This window comes from Neodiprion lecontei, chromosome 5, assembly GCF_021901455.1.
Source record: "Neodiprion lecontei isolate iyNeoLeco1 chromosome 5, iyNeoLeco1.1, whole genome shotgun sequence".
Classification (NCBI taxonomy): Eukaryota; Metazoa; Arthropoda; class Insecta; order Hymenoptera; family Diprionidae; genus Neodiprion; species Neodiprion lecontei.
In genome coordinates this window covers 2,942,568-2,965,125 of record NC_060264.1, presented here as the reverse complement: position 1 = coordinate 2,965,125, position 22,558 = coordinate 2,942,568, and the positions used below count along the sequence as shown (strand labels likewise).

At 38.0% G+C, this 22,558-nt stretch overlaps 2 protein-coding genes across 7 annotated transcripts; one reads left to right on the top strand and one right to left on the bottom strand.

Annotated features, from left to right (window-relative positions):
• The first annotated feature begins 24 nt into the window (after window positions 1-24).
• On the top strand, window positions 25-22,269 carry LOC107224673 (E3 ubiquitin-protein ligase Ubr3). The gene is made up of 29 exons (XM_015664833.2): window positions 25-826; window positions 969-1,182; window positions 1,295-1,423; window positions 1,574-1,851; window positions 1,934-2,178; window positions 2,299-2,416; window positions 2,544-2,723; window positions 2,876-3,102; window positions 3,231-3,386; window positions 13,117-13,298; window positions 13,410-13,549; window positions 13,641-13,783; window positions 13,856-14,022; window positions 14,100-14,343; window positions 14,453-14,612; window positions 14,742-14,915; window positions 15,045-15,209; window positions 15,439-15,620; window positions 15,774-16,206; window positions 16,287-16,432; window positions 16,526-16,672; window positions 16,789-17,097; window positions 17,181-17,409; window positions 17,511-17,720; window positions 17,809-18,062; window positions 18,170-18,520; window positions 18,627-18,758; window positions 18,839-18,978; window positions 19,106-22,269. The coding sequence occupies exons 1-29, from the start codon at window positions 574-576 to the stop codon at window positions 19,221-19,223; spliced, it is 5,826 nt and encodes a 1,941-aa protein (XP_015520319.1). The 5' UTR covers window positions 25-573; the 3' UTR covers window positions 19,224-22,269.
• Window positions 3,558-12,124, bottom strand: LOC107224674. Of its 6 annotated transcripts, none has more exons than XM_046740617.1 (9): window positions 8,854-9,121; window positions 6,296-6,882; window positions 5,937-6,078; window positions 5,725-5,856; window positions 5,422-5,642; window positions 5,068-5,288; window positions 4,705-4,940; window positions 4,365-4,512; window positions 3,558-4,280 (listed from the first exon to the last, which is right to left on the bottom strand). In XM_046740617.1, the coding sequence occupies exons 2-9, from the start codon at window positions 6,827-6,829 to the stop codon at window positions 3,932-3,934; spliced, it is 1,983 nt and encodes a 660-aa protein (XP_046596573.1). In that variant the 5' UTR covers window positions 6,830-6,882; window positions 8,854-9,121; the 3' UTR covers window positions 3,558-3,931. The 6 variants fall into 6 exon arrangements, with proteins under 6 accessions (XP_046596573.1, XP_015520321.1, XP_015520322.1 ...); XM_015664835.2 differs by having other exon boundaries at window positions 6,296-7,001; window positions 8,897-9,121; XM_015664836.2 differs by having other exon boundaries at window positions 8,897-9,121.
• Window positions 22,270-22,558: the final 289 nt, after the last annotated feature.

The window sequence follows — 22,558 nt, the reverse complement described above, 5'->3', positions numbered from 1 at the left end:
AGTATTATAACTAAAGGCTGAACGAACTCGAGGCGACCGATAGTTGTAATTGGTCAGGTATAATTGGTGGTTCGGTGGTTTTGCTGGTCCGTGAATGTGATTTTGCCCGATTTTCAGAATAATCGTCGCCAGGGCACTCGAGCTCGGGTGTATATCGTGTATAGAAATTGACAAAGACAACGTTCGCACGCAGAGGTCATTACCAGACGTGTATGTTGCATAGTTTTCCTAATCGTGATGCTGTCAAAATTGATGAGGGGTACATATTCTACGGAAGATACGTGCTGATATGGAGGTGGTCGAGGATCCCTGGATTTACAGGGCTATTTTACTTGGAAGGTTTCCCAAATATAGTAAAATATCAATAAAAAAGGAAGCCAATCGCACGCGATACGATTTGGGGAAAATTTTCATAATAGTTTAACGATCAGCTGTTGGACGCGTACAACGACCCGTCGTATCGCCACCTCGATCACGTCATAGCCATTTAAAAAAGATAACCTTTCATCTTCCTTTTTACCAATTACATGTCATTCGAACCCCTGCCATTCACCAAAAATTAAATTCCGAAACATGGCTTCGACCTCCAATACTTCGGCCCAGGTCCTCATAAATAAAGGGAAACGCGGTGCTGCAGCTTACATTCATGCCGAATGCAGCAATCCGACTAACAGTAACATCTCATCTTCCGGATCTCCGACTTACCTTAATGAACTTCTTGATATTCTTCTCATACCGAGCAAGGCTATCGACGACTGGGAAACAATTGATTGGTGCAAATGGTTAATGGCTGGCGGTAGAACACCTGACGAATTTACAAACACAGGTGAGTAATTGTATAGTCAGAGATTAGCTTCGAACTTAATTCGACTTTTGCATGGATTAGCTGCTTAGTCTTACATGATTTGAATTTTTCTCCTTTCATTCGTTACTGCTGATCAATATTTGACCCTCGTTATCATCCTTAGTGAGAATTTATGACAACGCGACAACCTGTGGACTTGTATGGACTCCTAATTTTGTTGCCTATCGTTGTCGCACCTGTGGTATTTCCCCGTGTATGTCTTTGTGCACGGAGTGCTTCAAGAAAGGTAATCATCACCGTCATGACTTCAACATGTTTCTTAGTCAAGCAGGAGGAGCCTGCGATTGCGGTGACACATCAGTAATGAAAGAAACAGGGTAAGTTTTTCATGTTTTTATTAACTAAATATGTTCAAATGTATAATAATTATGATAAATTAATACTTACTGTGATAAGCTTAACTACGATGATGAACTGTTGATGTTTCAGATTTTGTGATAAGCATGGACCAAAAGCTGCGGTCAATAAAGTAGCTGCACCATCAGATCTAATGTGTGTCGCTGAAGCAATAATGCCTAGAATTATTCTACGCCTTATACAATACCTGCGAGATAATTGGTACGTTACTTCGTATGTTTGTATAACAATATTTTTGACGAACTGTAACTACTGTTAAGGATCCTTTGTGGCTATAGTTATCCTAGCCTACTTTAATCCAACTTCTACTACCTGATTATACTTAACCTAGGTTTCACTCTATGTTTTCAGCAAAGTAAAGGCTCCCGATGATTATAGACTAGCTATACAAGACGCTGACGCTTACCTCACAATGCTGTTAGATCTCAACAATATGGGAGCGTTGATGCGCCACGTTATAACATCTGCGCTGACAAATCCTCAAAAATATCGCAATCTTATGGATGCTGCAGCTGCCTCTAGCAGTTCTGGTCAGTCCGAGTACGACAATTACTGTCACAATAGTAACGAGATCTATCAAGATGCAGTCAAGTCATTGCCAAATCCTGAACCACCCGATGAATACAAAGGTAAATTAATTTATTTTGGGTATGGGCGAGGCAAAAAACTTATCAAGTGATACGATTTGTATCTTATTCTTGTAAATTTCAGAATGTGCATCGCTTCAAGAACATTTGAAGCATTCTACGTTTTTGGAAGAATTAGTATTTTGGACAGTAGCTTATGAATTTCCCCAGAAACTAGTCTGCCTCTTGCTAAACATGCTTCCTGATCCCGATTATAAAGAAGCTCTGACTCGAGCTTTTGTCCTACACTACAGCCGAATTTCTATGATGTTGGAGCGATCTCAAGATCCTGATACTCTAAGCAACCGAGTCGTACACATCAGTGTACAGGTAATCTTGCACTGCTACTTAATATCGACCATATTCAATGGTCTATATTTATTTCGGTTCGTTTTAAGGTCCAACATATATTACTCATTTTCATACAAATTTCTCCATTTTTCATTTTAGCTGTTTAGTAATGAGAAATTAGCTCTGCGGATGGTAGACCAACTGAAATTATTACATGTGATGGTGATCAGTCTGAAATACATGATGAGCAAAATCCTCATTCAGAACACGTTACATGGTAAGAGTTCTTTCCATTTACTATTCCATAACATTGTGAGAAACCAGTTGATGGATAGTTATCAACTGAAACACTGACTTCATTCTTATAATTATAAACAGGACTTTAAATGTATGAAAAATTACAGATCCAGACAAAAATTTTCACTACGTAGTAGACTGCGGACGCCAAGTGATGAAGGAGCATTGTTATTGGCCACTTGTGTCAGATTTGAACAATGTCCTCTCACATAAGCCAGTCGCTGTGCGATTTATGAGTGACGATAGTCTCCTTGAGATGTGGTTTGACTTTCTGTCTATGTTTCAAGGTATATTTATCAATAGATACGATTTTCATTTAATATTCATTGGCATTCGTTTTCCCGATGAAAGATTTATCAAATTGTTTTCAACTAATCCACTGTCATAGTTGCGTTTATTGTAAGGATTTTTGGTATTGACACATTGTATTTATGTTTAGGCATGAATGTAAATCAAAGGGAGATGAACGAGCACGTAGAATTTGAGCCAAATACTTACTATGCTGCGTTCAGCGCAGAGTTAGAAGCCAGTGCTTACCCAATGTGGGCACTTGTGTCTCACCTAAGAGGTCCAGAGAATCTGGTGCTTAGTCGCAGGGTACTTACAGTATGTTTGACAGCTTTACAAGACTGGTTAGACGCCATAAATTACACCCATCCAAACGTGGTGAGTCAGTTATTATTAACCAACGATGAACCTGTTTGTTCTGAAATATTTGTGACGAATAATCCTTACTCGATTTGTTGTCAAGTTAAGTGTAATATAATCTTAATGAACTTTTTTTTTGTTTCCAGAGTGACAGTCTGCAGGTGTCATTTCATCTACCTCTTCATAGATATTTCGCAGTATTTATGTGCCAAGCTGTCCAGCAACAGGGAGCTGTTCTACACGATTTATTACCTCCCACCGACATGTTGCACCTCATCATGATGCATCCGCTGCGAGTTCAGGTGAGTGTCAACATTTTTCCTTTTTTTTTCCTTCTTCTTAGGGAATTATTTTGTCACTGAAAACAAATTATGACAATACCTTTGCGGGAGCTGGAAAAATACGTGAAATCGTAACTCAGTGGCCACAAAACAGCAGGAAGGTTTTCTAGAAATCTGTGAAAAAGCGGTGACTGAACATTTTACTTTTTTATCATTTAATCAAATTATTATGATTTTACAAAGTATATAAAGTAGATTATAATAATTATATCTTTACGTAATGCAAAAGAGTATATTTATTCTCCTCAACTTGAGTTGAGGTACATGTTATATTAATCACAGGCAACCTTTGAGTTGTGACTAAAAGTGCAATAACAGTTTTTCACGGAAGTATATTCCAATCTCTAGTAATTATAGTTACACACACAAATAGAATAACGAGGTTTTACATTACAGAAAATTCCATACTTTATAATAGTGAATGATAGTTTGATTTTATGCAAGCGTCTTCGAGATTCGTTTGTTTTTCTGCTCGAATATACAAAACTTTAGTACTGCATTTGATCTCAATTTATGTGTGGTAGTGTTATCACATTATTACTCTTATTATTGATTAGTGGGGTGAAAACAAAGTGCTCAAAATGTAAGTGAGGCGCAAAGTTGTACGTTTTAAGTTTCGGAGCAATGTATCCACCAAATCCTGGTCTTCCCTTATGGTAAATTCCAGCTCCTGCAATAGGGACCCGTGGGTATGGCGCAACAGGTTGCGTATCAATAAATGGTACTGTGCTTTGCCCCGCATCTTTATCCAAATCTGACGGACTGAACATCATGTATTGATCATGTTTTGAATCTGGTATCGATGCTGCTTGAGATCGTGTTGATTTATCTGGTCTATCCAATTTCAGAAGTGTTCTGAAAACGTAGACGTTTCATTATAAATTTTGAAATTCTATAAAGACGAGAGATCATTACGATAAAGAACTATGGATTTCGTACCTTGGATTTTCCCATGTCGCATCGGTATTGTCGTTTCCGTGCCATATACTCTGTGTATCCGGCTTTATTAGGATTCCAGTTGTGAAATTAAACGGAGTTGTCATTATTTCCAGGTTTATATGAGCACCCAGTTTCCTGAACTTCACACCTGGTTTTTTTTTTTATTCCCCACCGAGAAAAATGAATCCATTCAATTAGAATAATTTAATAAAACATTGCGAGCCCTCAAACTGTATAGATAAAATTCAGAAGTTTGGAAAATCTAACTTTGCTTCAGTGCCTTGTGTGACATTTCAATCGTCTCTCATTGACTATTCCCATTCAATCTAGCAGAACATACCCGTTAACAGATGACCTGGGGGAGCCTTCAGGTCATCTAGATCGATAGCTCTCTGGTGCCAAGATAATGTCAGAAAATCTGTTCCCTCAATTACTCCATCACTGTAAATAGAGTACGACTCCACAGGCTTCCATTCTGTGACATTGCTAATTGTTCCGCTTCCCAATAACTGGCCCTGCTCAATTTGGATGTGAATCATTTTGTTGACCTTCACGAATTTAATTCCAGTGATTACTCTGTTTGTTAACAAAAGAAAGTAGAGAATTAAAAATTAAAAAAGTAAACGAACTCAATTTCAGAATTCAATTAGTCTTTTTACAAATCTTCACTGCAGCACCAAGAATGAATTTTTGGAATATTTACTTATTAGATTCGACGTCTGCAACGACTTTGCGCAAGTTGAAAAATCGGTCTGAATCTCTGTCCTGTTGATCGCAAGAACATACGCAGTAACTGCAATGCCAAAACAGCCATCTCCACCAGCTATCCACCTTGGTTGTGCCTTGAGAACACGTTCCTTTTTCTCCCAATACGCGACCGTTTTCATATTCTATATAATTGTATCTTCGATTGCTGCTTGTTTCCTACAAAGTCAAACATTCGATTAGTGGGACGCATTAGTAATCTGTATTTACAGGCAAATATCATTTCAGTGAAAATAGCTTTTCCCATCTTTTTCAATGTCCAATTATGTGGCTAGTGTAAAAAAAACCTAACCGCTGGACATATCCACATGTCAGAATCGATGAATTGGCAATTGTATACTGCTCCATTGCATTTCCGCTGTTTCTTGCAATATGCATCTTTTGGGTTGCAATTCACTTCGGCATAACTGTAGTATGCGCAGTTTTGACCACATGTATTTTTTTCATTTAAGTCAAGTTCATGCACAACATAAGACTGCAGAAACCAATTCAACTCAGTGCTCGTTTCTGGTCCTGTGAAAAATATGCTAATCATTTTCTTATCACGGGTCCTTCAATGTAATAACGAAAAATACATTATATATTGTCTTCTGACCTCTGTGTTGGGGATCACATTTCCACAAATCTGGAGATGCAAATGCCATTGCCGTCTGTATAGCCTGTGAGGTTTCTGCCATGCGAGCTTCGTACCTACTTTTCGTCAGCCGTATCTCTTCGGTAAAATTACCTGAAAATAGGGTCATGATTATTCGGCCTTCAGAAATTCCCTAAATTTTGTTTCACGAGAAAAAGCATTCCTCGGTTTACCATTTTTATAAAGCTTTAGCAACAGCCATGAAAACTGCATCATCGTGTATCCTTTGATCTCAGTAACTGCAATACTGTTGTACAAATTGTAGAGCAACTGTTGCGGCGATTGATTGTCATTGCAAATCGTTCTCTCTCCTTCCTGTAACAAAAGTTTCAAAATTAATATTTATCCTTCAATTATGGAGGCTTATTACTCCTGATATCCAACCTAGCAAAATCAATGTGTGAATATCATTTTTTTTTTTTCTGTTTGAAATATTCATTCAGCAAATTTGTTTTCATATATTCATCGCAACTTTACAAATATTAGGGATCGATCATCTTGTTTGTGAGCTATTTCTAGTATTTCGCTGTACCTGATAGGCCGATGCATAAAGTTTTTCATCAACAATTAAATCAAAGACTTGATAGAGCGCAGTCAATATGGAGGCGTTCGCATCGAACAGTATCGTCTCTGAGAAATCTTTCCATGTTTCTTCGTCGACTGGCAAATGACTTTCAATCGAAGCTTGCTGAAGACGTCTGAATGTTGTATACAGTCCGTCGATATTCCGTAATATGTTCTCAGCCCTTGCCCAAATGTGTAACGATTGGAGGGGTTCCAAATGTTTTTCTCTCGTGTTTGGAAACTCATCATCGAAAATAATCCCAAACTTTGCGTAAGCTTCAATTATCATAGCCACAGATTTCTTCCGCATATCTGAGTCGTACATGGTTGACGGTATGTTGAGTCTTTGTACCAAATCGGACTCTACTTTCATCAAGTCATGCCTTATGACATCCACCTTGGATAGTTGTATTCCATTTTCAATGGCAGTGACAGCAGTGATCAGCGACAATAAAAAAAAAAACTTGAAGTAGCCATCCATCTTAGCAATCGTTAGAATCATTCAAACTGCATCACTGGTCGTTCATTGAGATTTTTTCCCCCTTTATTAATGCACTGTTGTAAAAACGAACAATGTTGACAAAGGAAATGTTTATCAAGTTCAGTTTGTGGTGAGAGGTTTATGGAGTTATTTATATCATATTTCTTTTCTAGACTCTGCTAGTCTCTCCTGGCTGAAATGATTCACTTTATGTAATCATGTTTCATATCCTCTAGCATGTATTTGTTTATCTGTTCTTTCGTGGGAACTCAGTATTACATTATCGCTATGGAATGACTATAGTTATTTGTATAAAAATTGTCAGGAGTCGATTTGGTTTGGTAAAGTCCTGAGACATTGTTAAATTTATTTTTTTTTTTCATAATACAACAACAATGAAAACAGGTAGATGATATTTCGTTTGAATGATATTATTTTGTTGAAAATACCATTTATTTTACAAACTGGAATGGTTTTTCGGTAGAAATTATTTATTTTTTTTTCTAGATCGTGATCATCATTTGAAAATGTGAATAACTTTAATAAAGACTGATGTATTATTGCACGTGCAATATGAACGTTACATTCGCGTGTAATTACGAAAGCGTTAATTAACGGTCGAGCTTGTTTAATTCTTATTTAGAGTACAGGCAAGGCGTAGGTGCCTGTGCCAAATGCTGACAATACGACACCACGTGTATTCTTCTCATGTGTCCCCCACGTCTCAAATGACAATTTTTTTTATCCCAACACCCGCAGCTGTGCGTAACCCCCCCAACGCCTTTATCCGCCGTATAACATCACCTAACAAGTATGTGTCCTATTAGTACGTACATGAGTCATGCGATAGGTGGGTGCATACTTAAGGGGGTGCCCTAGGCGATTTCGATATTATCGTATACATACATCTCCATACATCGAAGTCCACGTATCTTAAACGCGAAAAAGGCCTTACAGTCCCATCATATTCACAATTCTGAATAAAAGACACCCCAATACATTTTTATTCGACTCAGAAATAAAGAAATGTCACGGATTCTAAGAAATCGCAATACCAAATTCGTAGAATTCATGTCATTTATTTATTTCTGCGCCAAATGAAAATCTATTGGAGTGTTTTTGTTCAGCATTGTGAATACAATGGGACTGTAAGGCTCTTTTTCAGGTGCGAGATGCGTGGACTTCGATATATGGAAATATTTACGCCACCGTCGAAATCCACCAGGGCATCCCCTTAAAACTTCGATTACACAAAAAAAGAGAAGCGCAACATTGCGATTTTTAGCGGAATCAATTTAGAGCTCAATTTATTATCCCCCTAGACTTCAGTGACGAATACAGTTTGCGTTATACGCCGCGGTAGTTCGCCGAGATAATATCTGGTTGAATTTTCACTACCACTATACATAACGTTCAACAACAGGGAGCAGAAACGTTAAACGCCGCTTGTTGTCACGATTGTCTGTACTTTTCTTCTGTCGGCAAAAATTATGTTAAATACAGGGTTTTGATTGTAGAACGTCGGTGACGTTTAACATAATCTAGGGAGAAACAATGCGAATGGTTGGAAAATTATATATTGAATTTTGCGTACCGGAGACAACCTGAGTTTTCCGCAATCGTACAAGCAAGCAATTACCGCGGAACATGTCAAGTATATGGCGTTGACATAGGTTTTACCGTAATTTACTTGAAAATAACAGTTCAGTTTGGGAAACTAACACAAGTTATTGGTATTTTACCGTTCAAGATGACTATCGTGATTCATAGATAGAGTAACCTCATTCGCATTTATGTATGAATCAGTTCTGAGAACGAAAGTTTCTTTAGCCTTTTCGCTGTCGACGTATTCACGGTAAAAAGTAAAAACCTCTCACGAATGTAGTCTAATTGCAAGTTACAGACGGTTTGAAATTCCTAGATCAGCACAGTTTCCCTCTTGAACATCCATAGTCTCTGGGATATCTAGATAATTGTGTTGGCATTGGGCGGATTTCGAAAAGACAATGGCAAATCGGTGCAGTTGGGATACCCTGTTTACTTGCCGTGCCTGGGTGTACGGAATGATGGAAGAGATAATAATTATACCGTATCACGTGACAAATGCGCAATTCAGACAGCCGAGTAGAGAAACTCACGTCGATACACACTGAGAAACTGAGTATTAAAAAAAAAATATTCCGATACTTGAATCGTGTGACACTTTTGTTTCGCAAGTAGGTAGACAAATAGTTAGGTATAGGTATGTGTCGTTTTACAGCGAGTCAGACGTGTCGATCCACACCACGTCCCAGCTGTACTGAATATTCGTTGTCGACCTCAGTTTGGTTTGAGGTAGGGGAACTTTTAAGTCCACTTTAGCAGTACCGCCTCTCACACCTCAATGAATCTGTGTGTTTGTTCGTATATCTACGTGCGTCCTCTCGTTTTTCACGGCTCTTTCTCTCTCTCTCTTCGCCCCTTCCTCCCATCACTAAACACTGCATTTCATACGTCATGAGTACGACGTTTGGAACGTAGCGACGCGCATGCTCGGTTCAACTGCTACCTACTATTAGACATTGTTCCGTTTGGAAATTATCCATGTATTCACTTTTCAAACGACATTATGGGTTACCCCCGGTGTGGAAGTGAAACGAGCTCACGCAATATCCTTCAGCGTGTTTTAACCTTCGAAGATTCGAAGAATAAAATAACGGCGGTTGAAATGCGTCAGCGCAACGTTATTCACTAGCCTATAGTAAATATTGAACTTTTTTATTGGCCAGATAGATCTCAAAGCGGATAATGAATATTATTTCCAAGATTCCCTAGGTTTTTCCTCAAACAAAATGTTCGCCGTCTGTCATGTCATTATTTTATAACTTCTAAATCCTGGAAATGCCGAATTGACTGCATGTATTTACTTACCTCCATATTATTGACAAGAAGCTCGATAAGATTTTGATTTGAAAATCCGTGCTTATCCGGTACTATTAAAGTGTGAATTCTTTCAAGTATTTCTAAAATTCCGTCGTCAGGTGCGACGCACCATTCGACAAATTTTTCCAACGTGAATCTTTCGAATTTATCTTCTGCACTTGCAAAACGTTTGAATTTATGGTAATTCAATGACGTACGAGATATCAGGGCGTTCAACTCGTTAAGATGATTCGTCAGTTGAGTCTGTTGGTGTATTTGACGAATAATATTTTCAAAAGTTACCGCAGTATGCATTTTCGAGCTATCTTCAAAGTTTTCCAGCCTTTGGTATAGCTGGGTAATTTTATTCATTATTCGCTTCTCGCTTTTCTTCTTATATAAATCATGATCAATGAAGTCCACCCCCGCATTTTCGCCGATTAATTCTACCAAGTCGACCACTTCGTTCACTACCACTTTCCCGAATTGTAGAACACCCGAAACAGATGCTATAGTCAGCGGCGTTGATCCCACGTTGGCGCAGCGAAGTAGTAATACGTTTATGACAAAGAATACTTTTGCAGATAGCACCGCGTTACGCTTTTTTACAATTGTATTCTTCATCGCAAAGCTTTGCACACTTGCGATTTGAACTAACGCGACGCCGGCGGCTTCTCCCAACGATGAATCGAGTCAGGCCGTTAACTCGATAGCACGTCAGCGCTGAATCGTCTCTCTGTTTCCACACTTCGACGACCAACTGTGGTAGGCCGTGTTCCGTTCACTGCGTCCAGTTCAGAACTAATCCACCGAACTCATTTGGCCGTAAACGCCCGAGTTGCAGCGTCAGCTCTTCAAAATATCGCGCCAATTTATTGTGGTAGGGGTTGCAGCCGCTACCGAACTATTTACGAACTGCAAACCACGGCTTCTACGTGCCATCGAATTTTACACTTTGGGGTGCAAAAAATCACGTCACGTGATTACGCTTTCCATTTCATTGACCACAAAACGAAGAAAATTTGTTGAGGGTGGTTTCCTACTCCATTATCTGTTTTTTCCTTAAAATTCTTGGTAAAATTTTAACTGGTTTACTTTTTATAGACATGAAACTACCACTTTTTTATGTTATCTTGTAATTCGTTTACTTTTTTTTGTTAATATTCTGTTACCAAAGTCCATACTAATAACAGCTCTTCTCAATTTATCATCGCACATCCTGGTGCGTCCGTTCTGTACTGCGATCTACGTTACAGACGTTATACGTCGATTCGGCTAATGATACGAAATAAGCAACAAAGATTTTACCCCCTTTTTTCCTGATACATTAGTACTTTGGAAAAATAGATATAGATCACCTATCAACGAACAAAGTCCCGGTAAGGTACTCGTTGAAAACGAGTTGGCATATCATCAAGTCTCGAAGAAATTTAAAGTTTATCGTAATTTAATAAAATTAAACCATTTCTATATTAATCTCCTAAAAGTATTATACAATGTTCGGTTAATGTTGTAGTGTGCGTAAATTATAACTCACCTTCATATAGTTTACAAGAAGATCAAGAAGCTTCCGAGTACCGAATCCATGTCTGTGTGGTATAATAAGAGCGTGAATTTTTTCGAGAATTACCAACAACCCGTCGCCACGTGATACGCACCATTCGGCAAATTTTTCCAGGGTGAATTTTTCGAATTTTTCTGGTGCATTGACGTAAAGTTTGAATTCGTCGTATTGCTTTGATGTATGGGTTATCTGGGAATCTAATTCGCTGAGATAATACGATAACTGAGACTGTTGATGCAGTTGTCGAGTAAGACCGTCTATCCTCACCGCCAGACGAATCCTTGAATTTTCTTCAAAAACGTCCAGTCTACGGTACACGGCGGCGATTTTTTTCATTATTCGCTTCTCGCTCGCAGATATAAGTAAATCACTTCCGACATAACGGTCTTTGCTGATGTCGGGGTACAACTCCATAATTTCAAAAACGTCGCTCATTATTTCTTTCCCGAATCGCAGCACATTCGAAATGGAACCCACCGTATCCGACGCAGCCGATGTTTCACATTGGCAAAGTAGATGGACGAAGAACGCAAATAAAGTTAACACTGCGTTACGATTCGTTAATACTGACCACATCGTTGGGCCTGTATTTAGGGGTTAACTACCCTAGCTTTCGAATGAAAAAATAAACCAGTATTTGCTGGTTAACTCGATATTGATATTTAGACTTCGTTTTGCAAGCACGACTGCCAGCGATGCTCCACCGTTCTTTCTCCTTTGGCGTAAAAATCCGTAAGCGACGCTGGCTTGGACGCCGGCGAAGATGGACTTCTATCAAAATGGCAGATAAAGCGAACTTAGCCGTTTGCGGAACATCTGCTCTCGTACTTTTACTCGGATCAACTGCAGACTCAGCCTAACAAGCCTCCACAATTGCTGTCCATGGCAGATGCGGCCTCGGCATCTATCACTACCAGAGATAATTACTGCTAATAGGGGGCTTCCCTCTTATGTGATGAGATGCATGGTTTGGCTGCAGGGACGTAGTCGCAGTGAATTTGATTTTTGATTGGTTGCCAACTGGACAACGTGTTTTGACCACCAATGAAAATTGTTGTCAGCTTGGGCCCCAACATCTGAATAAATAAACCATTTAGCTTATCGGCAACGAAAAAAGAGACAAGGGTTTCCCCACATTGACGTATAGGGTACATATTATTATTATTCCTATAAAAATTATATGGACGGTTCATATCACAGTTGACGACACTTGAATCGCTTACACATGTCATAGAGGTCGTTAAATCTTATCTTCGAGTGATGTGTAAGAAGTATTATTTTTATAAACCTCTGCAGCCAATGTATGACTGTATGATGTAAATAAGAAGGAGGTTTCGAAACTTACTATGCGTAGAGAGAAATTCGCATGTGCGTTTTTACTTGTATATACGTGGGTTCGCAGGCAATAGTTTATGTGTTTATTACCCCTGCATATCAAACTTACCGAATTGATTGGAATTATATGAATGATGATATACTATTAACATATTTTCTGCATTATTTGCAATAATAATAGATTAACTATCGACTGCTGGATGAGCATCCAAACCCCACACTCCGTTTGTCAGTAGTCGCACAAGATTAATCAGATATAAATAACACCTTGAGATTGAGATTAGTAGAAATTGTGGTGGAATCCATAATACTGCTCTACTTATATGTTATGTTTTCACTCCTCAAGCTGTACACATCCACCATGCAAAATTACATGAGCCAAATAGGTTTTTGCGAGATTTGTCCGAACTATCTCTAAATATATTTTTCCACTACAGTGCAATTGTCTTTAGCCCACATCGCCGAGATTTGTAAATCAAATGCATAAAAATTACATTACTTGTTTCAGGTGGCCTCTTATGAAATCCATAATAAATTATGGGTGCGAAATGGTGTTCAAATACGAGGTCAAGCAATGACTTATATACAGTGCAACTTTTGCAATTCGATGGTAGATGCGGACGTTTATCTGTTACAAATCTGTGCCATTAAATTGCAGCCTGAGGTCTTTTTGAAAACCGTTATCGACAAGTAATGTATTACATCTTATAACAACCATGTTACTGTACAATTTACATCTGTACCTATCCTTAACGTACCAAGTTACGTATCCATGCCACAATCTATTTCATCATTTCACAGATTTCATGTGCGCGAATGGATGAGCCTGAACGTTTACCACCCACCACAAAATGAGTATTTAGAAGGAGAGCACGATACTCCCATGCTGGAAAGCTGCCTGACATTTTTAGCGACTCTTGTTAGCGTCCGCACTAATTTAGGCAAGATTTTTTTACAATCGCTCACTCTTAGTATTTATATCACAGGATTCTGAACTCAATTGGTAATTGACCGCAATTTATCTCACTTCAGGTCTTTCAGATCCTGAATTATCTTGTCTAGAAATGGTCACCCTGCTATGCATAGGTGACAAAACTCACAGTCAACTTATGGAACTTATGCCTGAACGATGTGGGACTACGGCTAATAGGGAGTTCGAAACCGTCCTCGCTGAGGTATCCCCGTCATTTTCTTCTCTACAAAAAATGAATTTTGGATAAAAATAAATCTACTCCCTTATCTCACAGGTTGCACAATATAGAGCACCCAGTCTAGAAGCCAGTGGAAATATGCAGCAGGGAATGTACGGACCAAAAGCACGCGTTTGGGATGAGCTATTCGATCCTCTTCACGTTTTACTCAGGGCTGTACATCGCACAGATTTTCAAGTGTCTATGGACAGATTTACCGAATAGTAAGTATCACCGTCAGGCTCTTTGCTTTACTGTGGTCCATTTACTAAGCTACATGGCTCAATAATCAAATTGACAGTGTTAAACAAACTGGACAACTTAAGAGTGGCGCAACACCGTGGCCTCCATTCCGTCACCCTGCTCCTGTTTCTTCCGACTATGATGATCCGAGACTTGTCCTGCGTTCTCGAGTCTTCCACGCAATGATCCTCGTTGTACTGTACAAATCTGTGAATGGTCACAACGTTTCCGAACACATCATGGCTTTGGCTATTTATTTACTTGAAATGGCTGTCATGACCGCTGAAGTTCCTGAAAAATCCGTGAGTATTTGGTGATCCAACTTTTTAACTTACATGATTTTTTATATAACAACACGGGCGACAGATAAAGTCAGTAAAAATTTCAACATCCACTGATATTCTTACACAGGCGAATCCAGTTTGTCGATACAGTGGTGGAGGGGCATCTCGTGTGATAAAAGACATGGACTTAGCAGGCTGGTATGAAGGAGATAGTTTATCTGCAAATCTGAGGACAATAATACCTCGTATAACTCTAGTCCAAGAGCCTGAGTCTAACAGTTCTGACAGTAAGTATTTTTCTCAAGCATAACTTGGCGAGTTGGGGTACTGTAAAAACAAGTTGTTATTATTTGTGTTGCTTTTAACACATTTTGCCCTTGTGACGAAAATAAATCTTTTTTCCATGTACGATACAGGTGAATTTGAGTGGGAAATCCATGACTCCGTGACAGACCTCTCTACTTCTTTAATGCTGCACGATGAACGACACGAAGTTCTTGCATTGCCGCCATTAGATATCACCGAGGATAACGAGGAAGCAGCTCCTCCAATGGATCAATACCCTCTACAAGCTCTGCCATCCACTGGTGGTAACGTTTCATTAAGAGATATTAAAATAAACGAACAATAAACAAATCGAAATATATTCAGTATAAGTTTCTGATGAATTTCGGAATAAATTTTCTGTAATTAATCTAACTAATTAACACATACTTCAGACGAATACAGCATGATACCTGAAGACGGAATCGTCGCTTTAGCATCTGGTACAAACAGTGATGATGATTTGTTACCAACGTCGCCGAGAGCTCTACCACAATCAACCGATGAAATAATGACTGTGGCTGTAGCTCTTTCCGAGCCTGGTCTTACACCCGACGACGGTATGTCCAATAATCAATGAACTTACATGATGTTGTAGACTAAGGATGCGTCTTGACTAGGCTGTCTGGTATTCGCTTTGGCGGATACTTTGTATTTACCTTCTCTTTAGCTCATTTTCGAAGATAATGTAATTTCTTGGGTGCGTTACGAAGATAAAGTTCCGTGTGAAGAAGAATTAGGCAACACCCACGAAGTAAATTATTTGGAACATGAGTTATTTGCCAACAGGTGCGATCGGTGGTCAAGCAGCTTTACCTCCCACACCTCTACGCCCTGCCGTTATGCCTGGCAACGACATTGTGTCCACACCAATGATGTATTCTGGACTTACTATTAGAGGGGTAACGTCGACGGAAATTGTCCCATCTACTTTGAATCCTCATAATCATTTTAAGAGGAAAGAACCTCAGGTAAAAGAAATGGACTACGTCAACTAAATTATTGAAGCTTTTTGTACAGTATAGATGTTTTTTCTTTTTTCATCGAATTTTCAGCAAAAAAATTCATGGAGTCATTCACAGGTCGTATTACATGATTTTTTTTTCTTTCTTTCCTGTTTATAGTCTGGATCTTCTCAACCTCAAACAGTCAAGGTTGGGGAGAGTATAATCTCGTTGCTGCTTAGGCTGCATTCGCAGTTGTCAGGGGTGCCGGACAGCTATAATCCTGAACAATTAAATCAGACGACTGATAATGAAGCCGGCAGTAGCAGTAGCAGCTCAGCGAGGATACATCCGCGAGAATCTCGGATTGGTGATGGTCCATTTTTCATATCTCAACTCTTGAATAAAATTGGAAATCTAGATCCTGTATGCAAGGAAAATATTATGGAAACGAGAAATAGACTTTGGCCTCGTATGCATGAGGATGAACAATGCGAAAAAGAAAATCGCGAGAGAGAGGAAAGACGTAGGAGAGCCAAAGAGAGACAAGAAAAAGTTTTGGCAGATTTCCTTGATCAGCAAAAGAAATTCATGGAAACGAATATGGAGACTGGTGAGTGAAGGAGGTGAAGAAGTAATTGAAAAGTTTTGTGTACAGTATTTGTGATAATAAGCGACGTTAACATTATACAGACGAAGCTGGCGTATCGAACATGGACTGTAGCGAGCAGGAAGAGCCGACAAAGTTAGCTAGTAAGAAAGAATACGACTGTGTAATATGCAATCAAACAACTGCCAGCAGCGAGGACAAGCCAATGGGTCTTGTGGTATTGGTTCAGGTAATTATGCTGCTGATAGTATTGTGCTCAATTCTTCATACGCAAAAAAGCTGAAAACGAACCCCAATTTACTTGAATACATATCTCATACAGGCAACAAGCGTAATCAGTCATGAAAGGCAACAACCTGAACGACTTGTGCTTCCTACGTCAGATGAAGATCCACCCATTTCCAAAAGTAACACCCGGAGTGCACATTTTGAGCAGAGGATCTCCGAGATGAATCGAGACTTTGACACTGTAAGTTCGATATTTGTGTTTTTTTTTTTCTATGTTGAAACTTCTGAGGGTATACTTTTATCCTGTAGCCAACACATATCACTTTGTTTATATTTAACGATTGTTTGGCCCTCCAGCCATCCTGGTTGTTGTCCGTGAATATTGGTTGGGAAGGCGGAGTTCACGTTCAAACTTGCGGGCATCACTTGCACCTGGACTGTCTTAAGTCTTACTTGGAATCGCTGAGAAGTCAACACCGTCAACAAAATCTTGCTGTCGATAGAGGAGAATATTTCTGCCCGCTCTGTAGGCAATTGGCTAATTCAGTTTTACCCTTGTCACCACAGCTCGGAGAGTGCGCTGCCGTTGTCCGTTCGCGGCACGCCTCTCCTATGGCTATTCTGACAGAACTTAACTCCTTCCTCAAAGAAATACAACGAAATCCAGTAAGAATTTAAGAGCAACGATGATATTTATTCATCTGAGTATTACAATCAGGTATAGCAAAATCTAGTTTCATTACTTTCAGATATCTTCGAACTTAGCTGTCGCTATGGGAAAGGCTATGGAAGATATGACGAGTAGTACTTACTTAAGGTATAACCAAAGGAACGCTACACCTAGTCACCAAAGTTTGTTTCTCTTCGTTACTTCTGTAGCACGGACTAATTTTGAGATAGAATTGGTCCAGAGAGGCGGCTCTTTGTGTACAGCATCCGCAGTGTCTGTACCGCTCACACCAAAACGGGATTGCATTGGTAATGCACGGGTCTTATTAATTGAGACGTGAAAATATTATCTGTCTTTTCAACGGTGAATCATTTGCAATAATTAACACGTAATAAAATTTATTTTCCAGTTGCCCTTCTTCACGTGCTCGCGATGCACGCAAGAGTGTTAACCAATTGGCCAGTATGGCAAACTTGGCAACAACTTTCGGGACTCCTTCCTGAACCAGCGGCTCCACTTGCTTTGACACTAATTGAGAATGAAGTTCCGCTTTTACTCAGGGACCCCACAGCTCTTCTGATACAATTCGTATTGTTACTTCCTCTTCATTTAGATCAGAGTACGTTGCGTAAAATTAAAATTGAATTTTTGCCAATTTCTTGTTAATTTATTTACTTCAACGTCACATGGTAATCTTTTCTCGTCAGCTTATTTCTCCAGTGTGGTAAAAGTCGTCTACAACCTCCTCTATTACCAAGTGATCATCCAAATTAGTTACAACTTGTCGCACGTGGATAGAAGTACCCTGCTGAGGCGAGGCCGAGCTTGCCAAGGAGCTCCAACCACGTTGGAAGAGGCTCTTTACTCAGTTGTCAGCTACTTTAGTAATACTGAGCTTTATCAGCGTGGTTCGACTTTAATGCATTCTGCTAGATTCAACATCCAATTGTTGGAGCCTCAAGTAAGAGAGTAGTTTGATACTAATACTGGATCTTACCACGAGTATTGACATGTAGCATTTTTTTTTCACTGGCAACTCGAAAACAACCATGCTTTATTTGCGTATAGGTTCAAAAGCTCTGCCTGCCTTTTCTACGGGTAGCCGCTCTGCTACGATATCATTTATATGAACAGCCGTTACCTGTGGTTCGGACCCCTCAAACCGAGTTTGTTCGATTAGTTTACTATTTAGAGCTGGTCACAGAAGGTATGGACTGGGAATGCTTCAATTCGGCCGTAGCACTGAATTGGCAAGACAGCGATGCAAGCATGGCTGTCCCACGGCTATGGTTAGATCAATTTAATGCGTTTGTTAATCGAAGCGTGGACTCAGCCCGGAGCTTGATCACCACTCAACATATATACTGGCAGGTTCCAAAGCTACTAAATCTACCAAGGGAGTATGAAAAAATCTTCACGGTAAGAAAACAAGTCGAGACATTTATCGTCAATAAAAATAGTTTCTGAAGCGTTTTATCATTAATTAAAATACAACTGATTTTGAAACTTATTATTCGTACAACAGTATTACCACGAACGGCAGTGCCGTCAGTGTCACTCTGTACCCCAAGAAACGAGCATATGTCTTTTGTGCGGAACGATTGTCTGTCTTAAGCAAAATTGCTGCAAGCAACAAAACGTTTGCGAGGCTGTTAAGGTACGATAAATTCACATGCATTCTGTTATTAATGTGCATACAAACAACTGTTGAAACCAATAATTTTATTTAAAATTCAGCACTCGGTTGACTGCGGCGGAGGGACTGGTATATACCTGGTTGTTACGTCAACGTATGTTATTGTGATACGAGGAAAAAGAGCCTGTTTGTGGGGTTCTTTGTACCTTGACGAGTTTGATGAGGAGGATAGGGATCTGAAGTGAGTACTGTTATTTTCTTGACTTTTCCTACATTTACGATCAATGGTGCGAAATTATTATCAGATATAGGAATAGAATACTTGGATAACGACAATATGCGAATACATTTTTTCCTGGCGATTACAGACGAGGCAAACCCTTATATCTGAGTCAGGATAGATACCAGCTATTGGAACAGCAGTGGATTGCTCACAGATTTGACCATACAAAGAAAACTTGGGTATGGCATCGTGACGCGTTATGACTAGTTACATTATTCAACAGTCAATAATCCAACACAACACATCAGTAATACATGCCTAATATTGTTTCAATTTTGATTTTGATGTGTAACGAGTGATCCGATGCCTCGCCAATGATGATAATAACGCTTTATGGAATAACACGTTGCTCTGATAGTTTATAGTTAATATATTTATTACGCAGCAATGTTTCGACTAGGCATAATAGTAATATTATTATCAATAATAGTAAAAATAAGAATAATTATCGAAAGTATTAAGACGCGATGACAAGAGCTGGGCTAAATTTGTTTATATTAATAGATCTTGAGTAATTGTATTGGAAGTTTATATTGTCCCAAGTCAAACAATGTATATTTTATTTAAGTATACATACATATACTTGAAAATGTCTTAATAAAAAAAAAAAAAACATAAAACAAATAAAAAAACATAATAATTATGTAGTATCTGCTATTAGTGGTCGCGTTAGGCCGGCAGTAATTAAATGAATAATTTATAAGTCGCTGTAACAAGTTCAGTATTTGAAGAACTGAGTGTTTTTGCTTGGCGACAACCAATAGATAGAATTTCAATCTTTAATCAGTCATCAAAAGAACCCAATTCCAGGAGGAAAAATGCGACGCAATTGTTGAACTGAGGATGACCTCATTTAAAATTCGATTTACTGTAACAATATTTAATATTAGAAGAATTGATAATAATTTGTTGGCATCTCGTATAAGGCAGTTGAAGATAGCGAACGAATATTCAAGATTATTCACGAATAATTAATACTGAAGTGTGGAAGTTTTGGCAGTTACTTAAATTTGCGTGTTGAATACTAACATCAATAATAGTGATAATGATATTATTAACAATCGTAATAATAATATTAATAATGATAGGCTGTGTATATGATACGGTGTAATTTATTCACCCACATACATATTACTTGTACATCTTTAAGATTTGAATACCGACTGTTGAAGCTTTCTTTTCATGTAGTATTAGGCACCTAGTCCTGAAGTAAAGGAAATTTATCTATCATCAACCCGAGAAAGATGAGAAAAATATCGCGAAATTATTTTCGTCGTCATATCGAAATTCCCTATTTCTAATCCTTACCACTGTCTAGTTGAAAATGCAGGAAACATTTCACTTACTCTTGAGAGGGGTATCGAATAAGATATGTGGTGTGTTTTACGTTTTTTCTTCTGTATTTAATTCTTTGGTTGCAACAGAGGCATTGGGAACAAGAAATTTATAAATGAAAAAATATAAGAATGTATCTGTTGTCCGATGCAACGTAAATATACAGTAAGATGGAAAATTTTTAAATCGACACATTGTTAACAAACATCTATGCCTCGACAGATTGTAACATGGAAACAAGTCTTATGTGGTTTGTGGGTTCTTGAAAGTAAAAATATATCCATGTTTATAATCAACGAGATGAGTAACAAGTAGAGTTTAGAGTGGTGTCAGATGTACATTTAAAAATACGAAGAAAACAATACAAAAATAAAAATCAATTATGCGAAAACCGATGAACGTGATTGAAAATATTAACAATATCGCTATATTTCACTCCTCCTAACACCGTTGATTTTACAATTGCGAACTTGTTTTATCGATTGTTTATATCGATCCCGTGTTCATTAATTACGCATTGCGTTACTTTGTGTAAATAACATACATGATCTATTATTTTATAGCCATGTTGTTACATGTTGGGCAAAATTTAATTGTGTAAGCATAATCATTATTGAGTATTGGTAGTTAAAAATAATAAAAATACATAAGCGAATAAAATCAATTCTACCATAGTGAAGAGACTACTTATTTTATTGTTAGATATAATAATAATAATGTCATGAGAATGAACGTGCTACTAATACATAGTTATTCAACATTTATTCAAATCATTCTCACGATATCTCTACTTACAATCCGCTATGTACTGAGAGGACTTATTCTAAAAAATCGTTCTTAAAGAAGTTTCTAATGTCTTTCTCATGTAGTTCAGTTCTAATTGTCCAAAGAGATTATTGCTGTTATATTGACCACGGTTGTTCGTAAAGCAAAATGATAAGTTTTGCACAGATAAAGTGTTATTAAAACAGGATTCTATCATTTTATAGTTGAATCATTTCTATGACGGATGTTTAGTGGTCATACTGAGTAGTTAAAAACTAGAAAATTGGTGAACCATTTAATTACCTACCTTAATGTTCTGTAATTTCGTTAAAATACATCTCAGACTTTATTTTGACGTATAGTTTCATTTGAATATCTGAACATGCAGTAGTACTACGTTGCAGGAGTGTGATTCGATATAATTATTAGTATAAATTGATAGTTTCAATTCAGCATTCTGTTATGTTACATCTAAATACATTTCTTTCTCCTATTTGTTACTGGGTTAATGTATGCACATACGTTACATAAGTACCACTCTGTGGGGAAAAATCAGTTACACAATGATACAAGGTTTCCTTGCTTGCAATGTAAAATTTTTTTTTCTAATCTAACTTTATTGAATAATTATGTTAATTGAAATGACAATAGTTTTTAACGTTCTAATAATTAATCATTTGGCATGCTACTTTAGTGATGATTGTACAACTTATTCAAAAATAATACAATCTGCGGATTTAGTGGTCAGTTTGTACAGAAAAGTCTAAATAGACTTCGCAACCAATTCTCTACTTTTGATACACTTGTAAATTTACCGTTTCTTTGCATACTTGAACTAAATTTAGTATTAATAGAAAATTGTTACTCCAAGATCACCATAATCTTCATATAGTATAAATGCACGCGTAGTTGACAATTATTTTCTCATTTCTCTAAGGGCATTATTATTGTGCACTAAATAATCCCGACACTATTTTCATGCATTTTGATTATTGAATTTCTGGTATTCTGGAATATAATTTGTGAAAATACATTTCAAGGATGGTGAGTTCACCAAGTATAAATAAGTTTTTTTCTGTAGGAAAACTATATCATTGTACGAAAACAGTGATTTTGGCGAGAAATATTGTATGTACTTCATTAAATCTGGTATCTGTGGGAAAAATGTCAAAAATTCGAAGTTCAGATTCGTTTCATAGGCCTGCAGCTGGTAATTAGATAAATCGACAAGTAGATATGAAAACAAATTTTCAAGTATTGATTTATTGCGGATAGTCGTGAATTAATTTGACGTGTGACAATTTTGCAAGTTCAATATCGCAACACCTAGGTTCTACCGTATTTATAAACGCGAAACCAGATATTCGATGATTGCATTGCTATCTACAGATAGTTTTAAAAATCATGGTTAGTAGCATTGTGACAGTATAATTGTCAA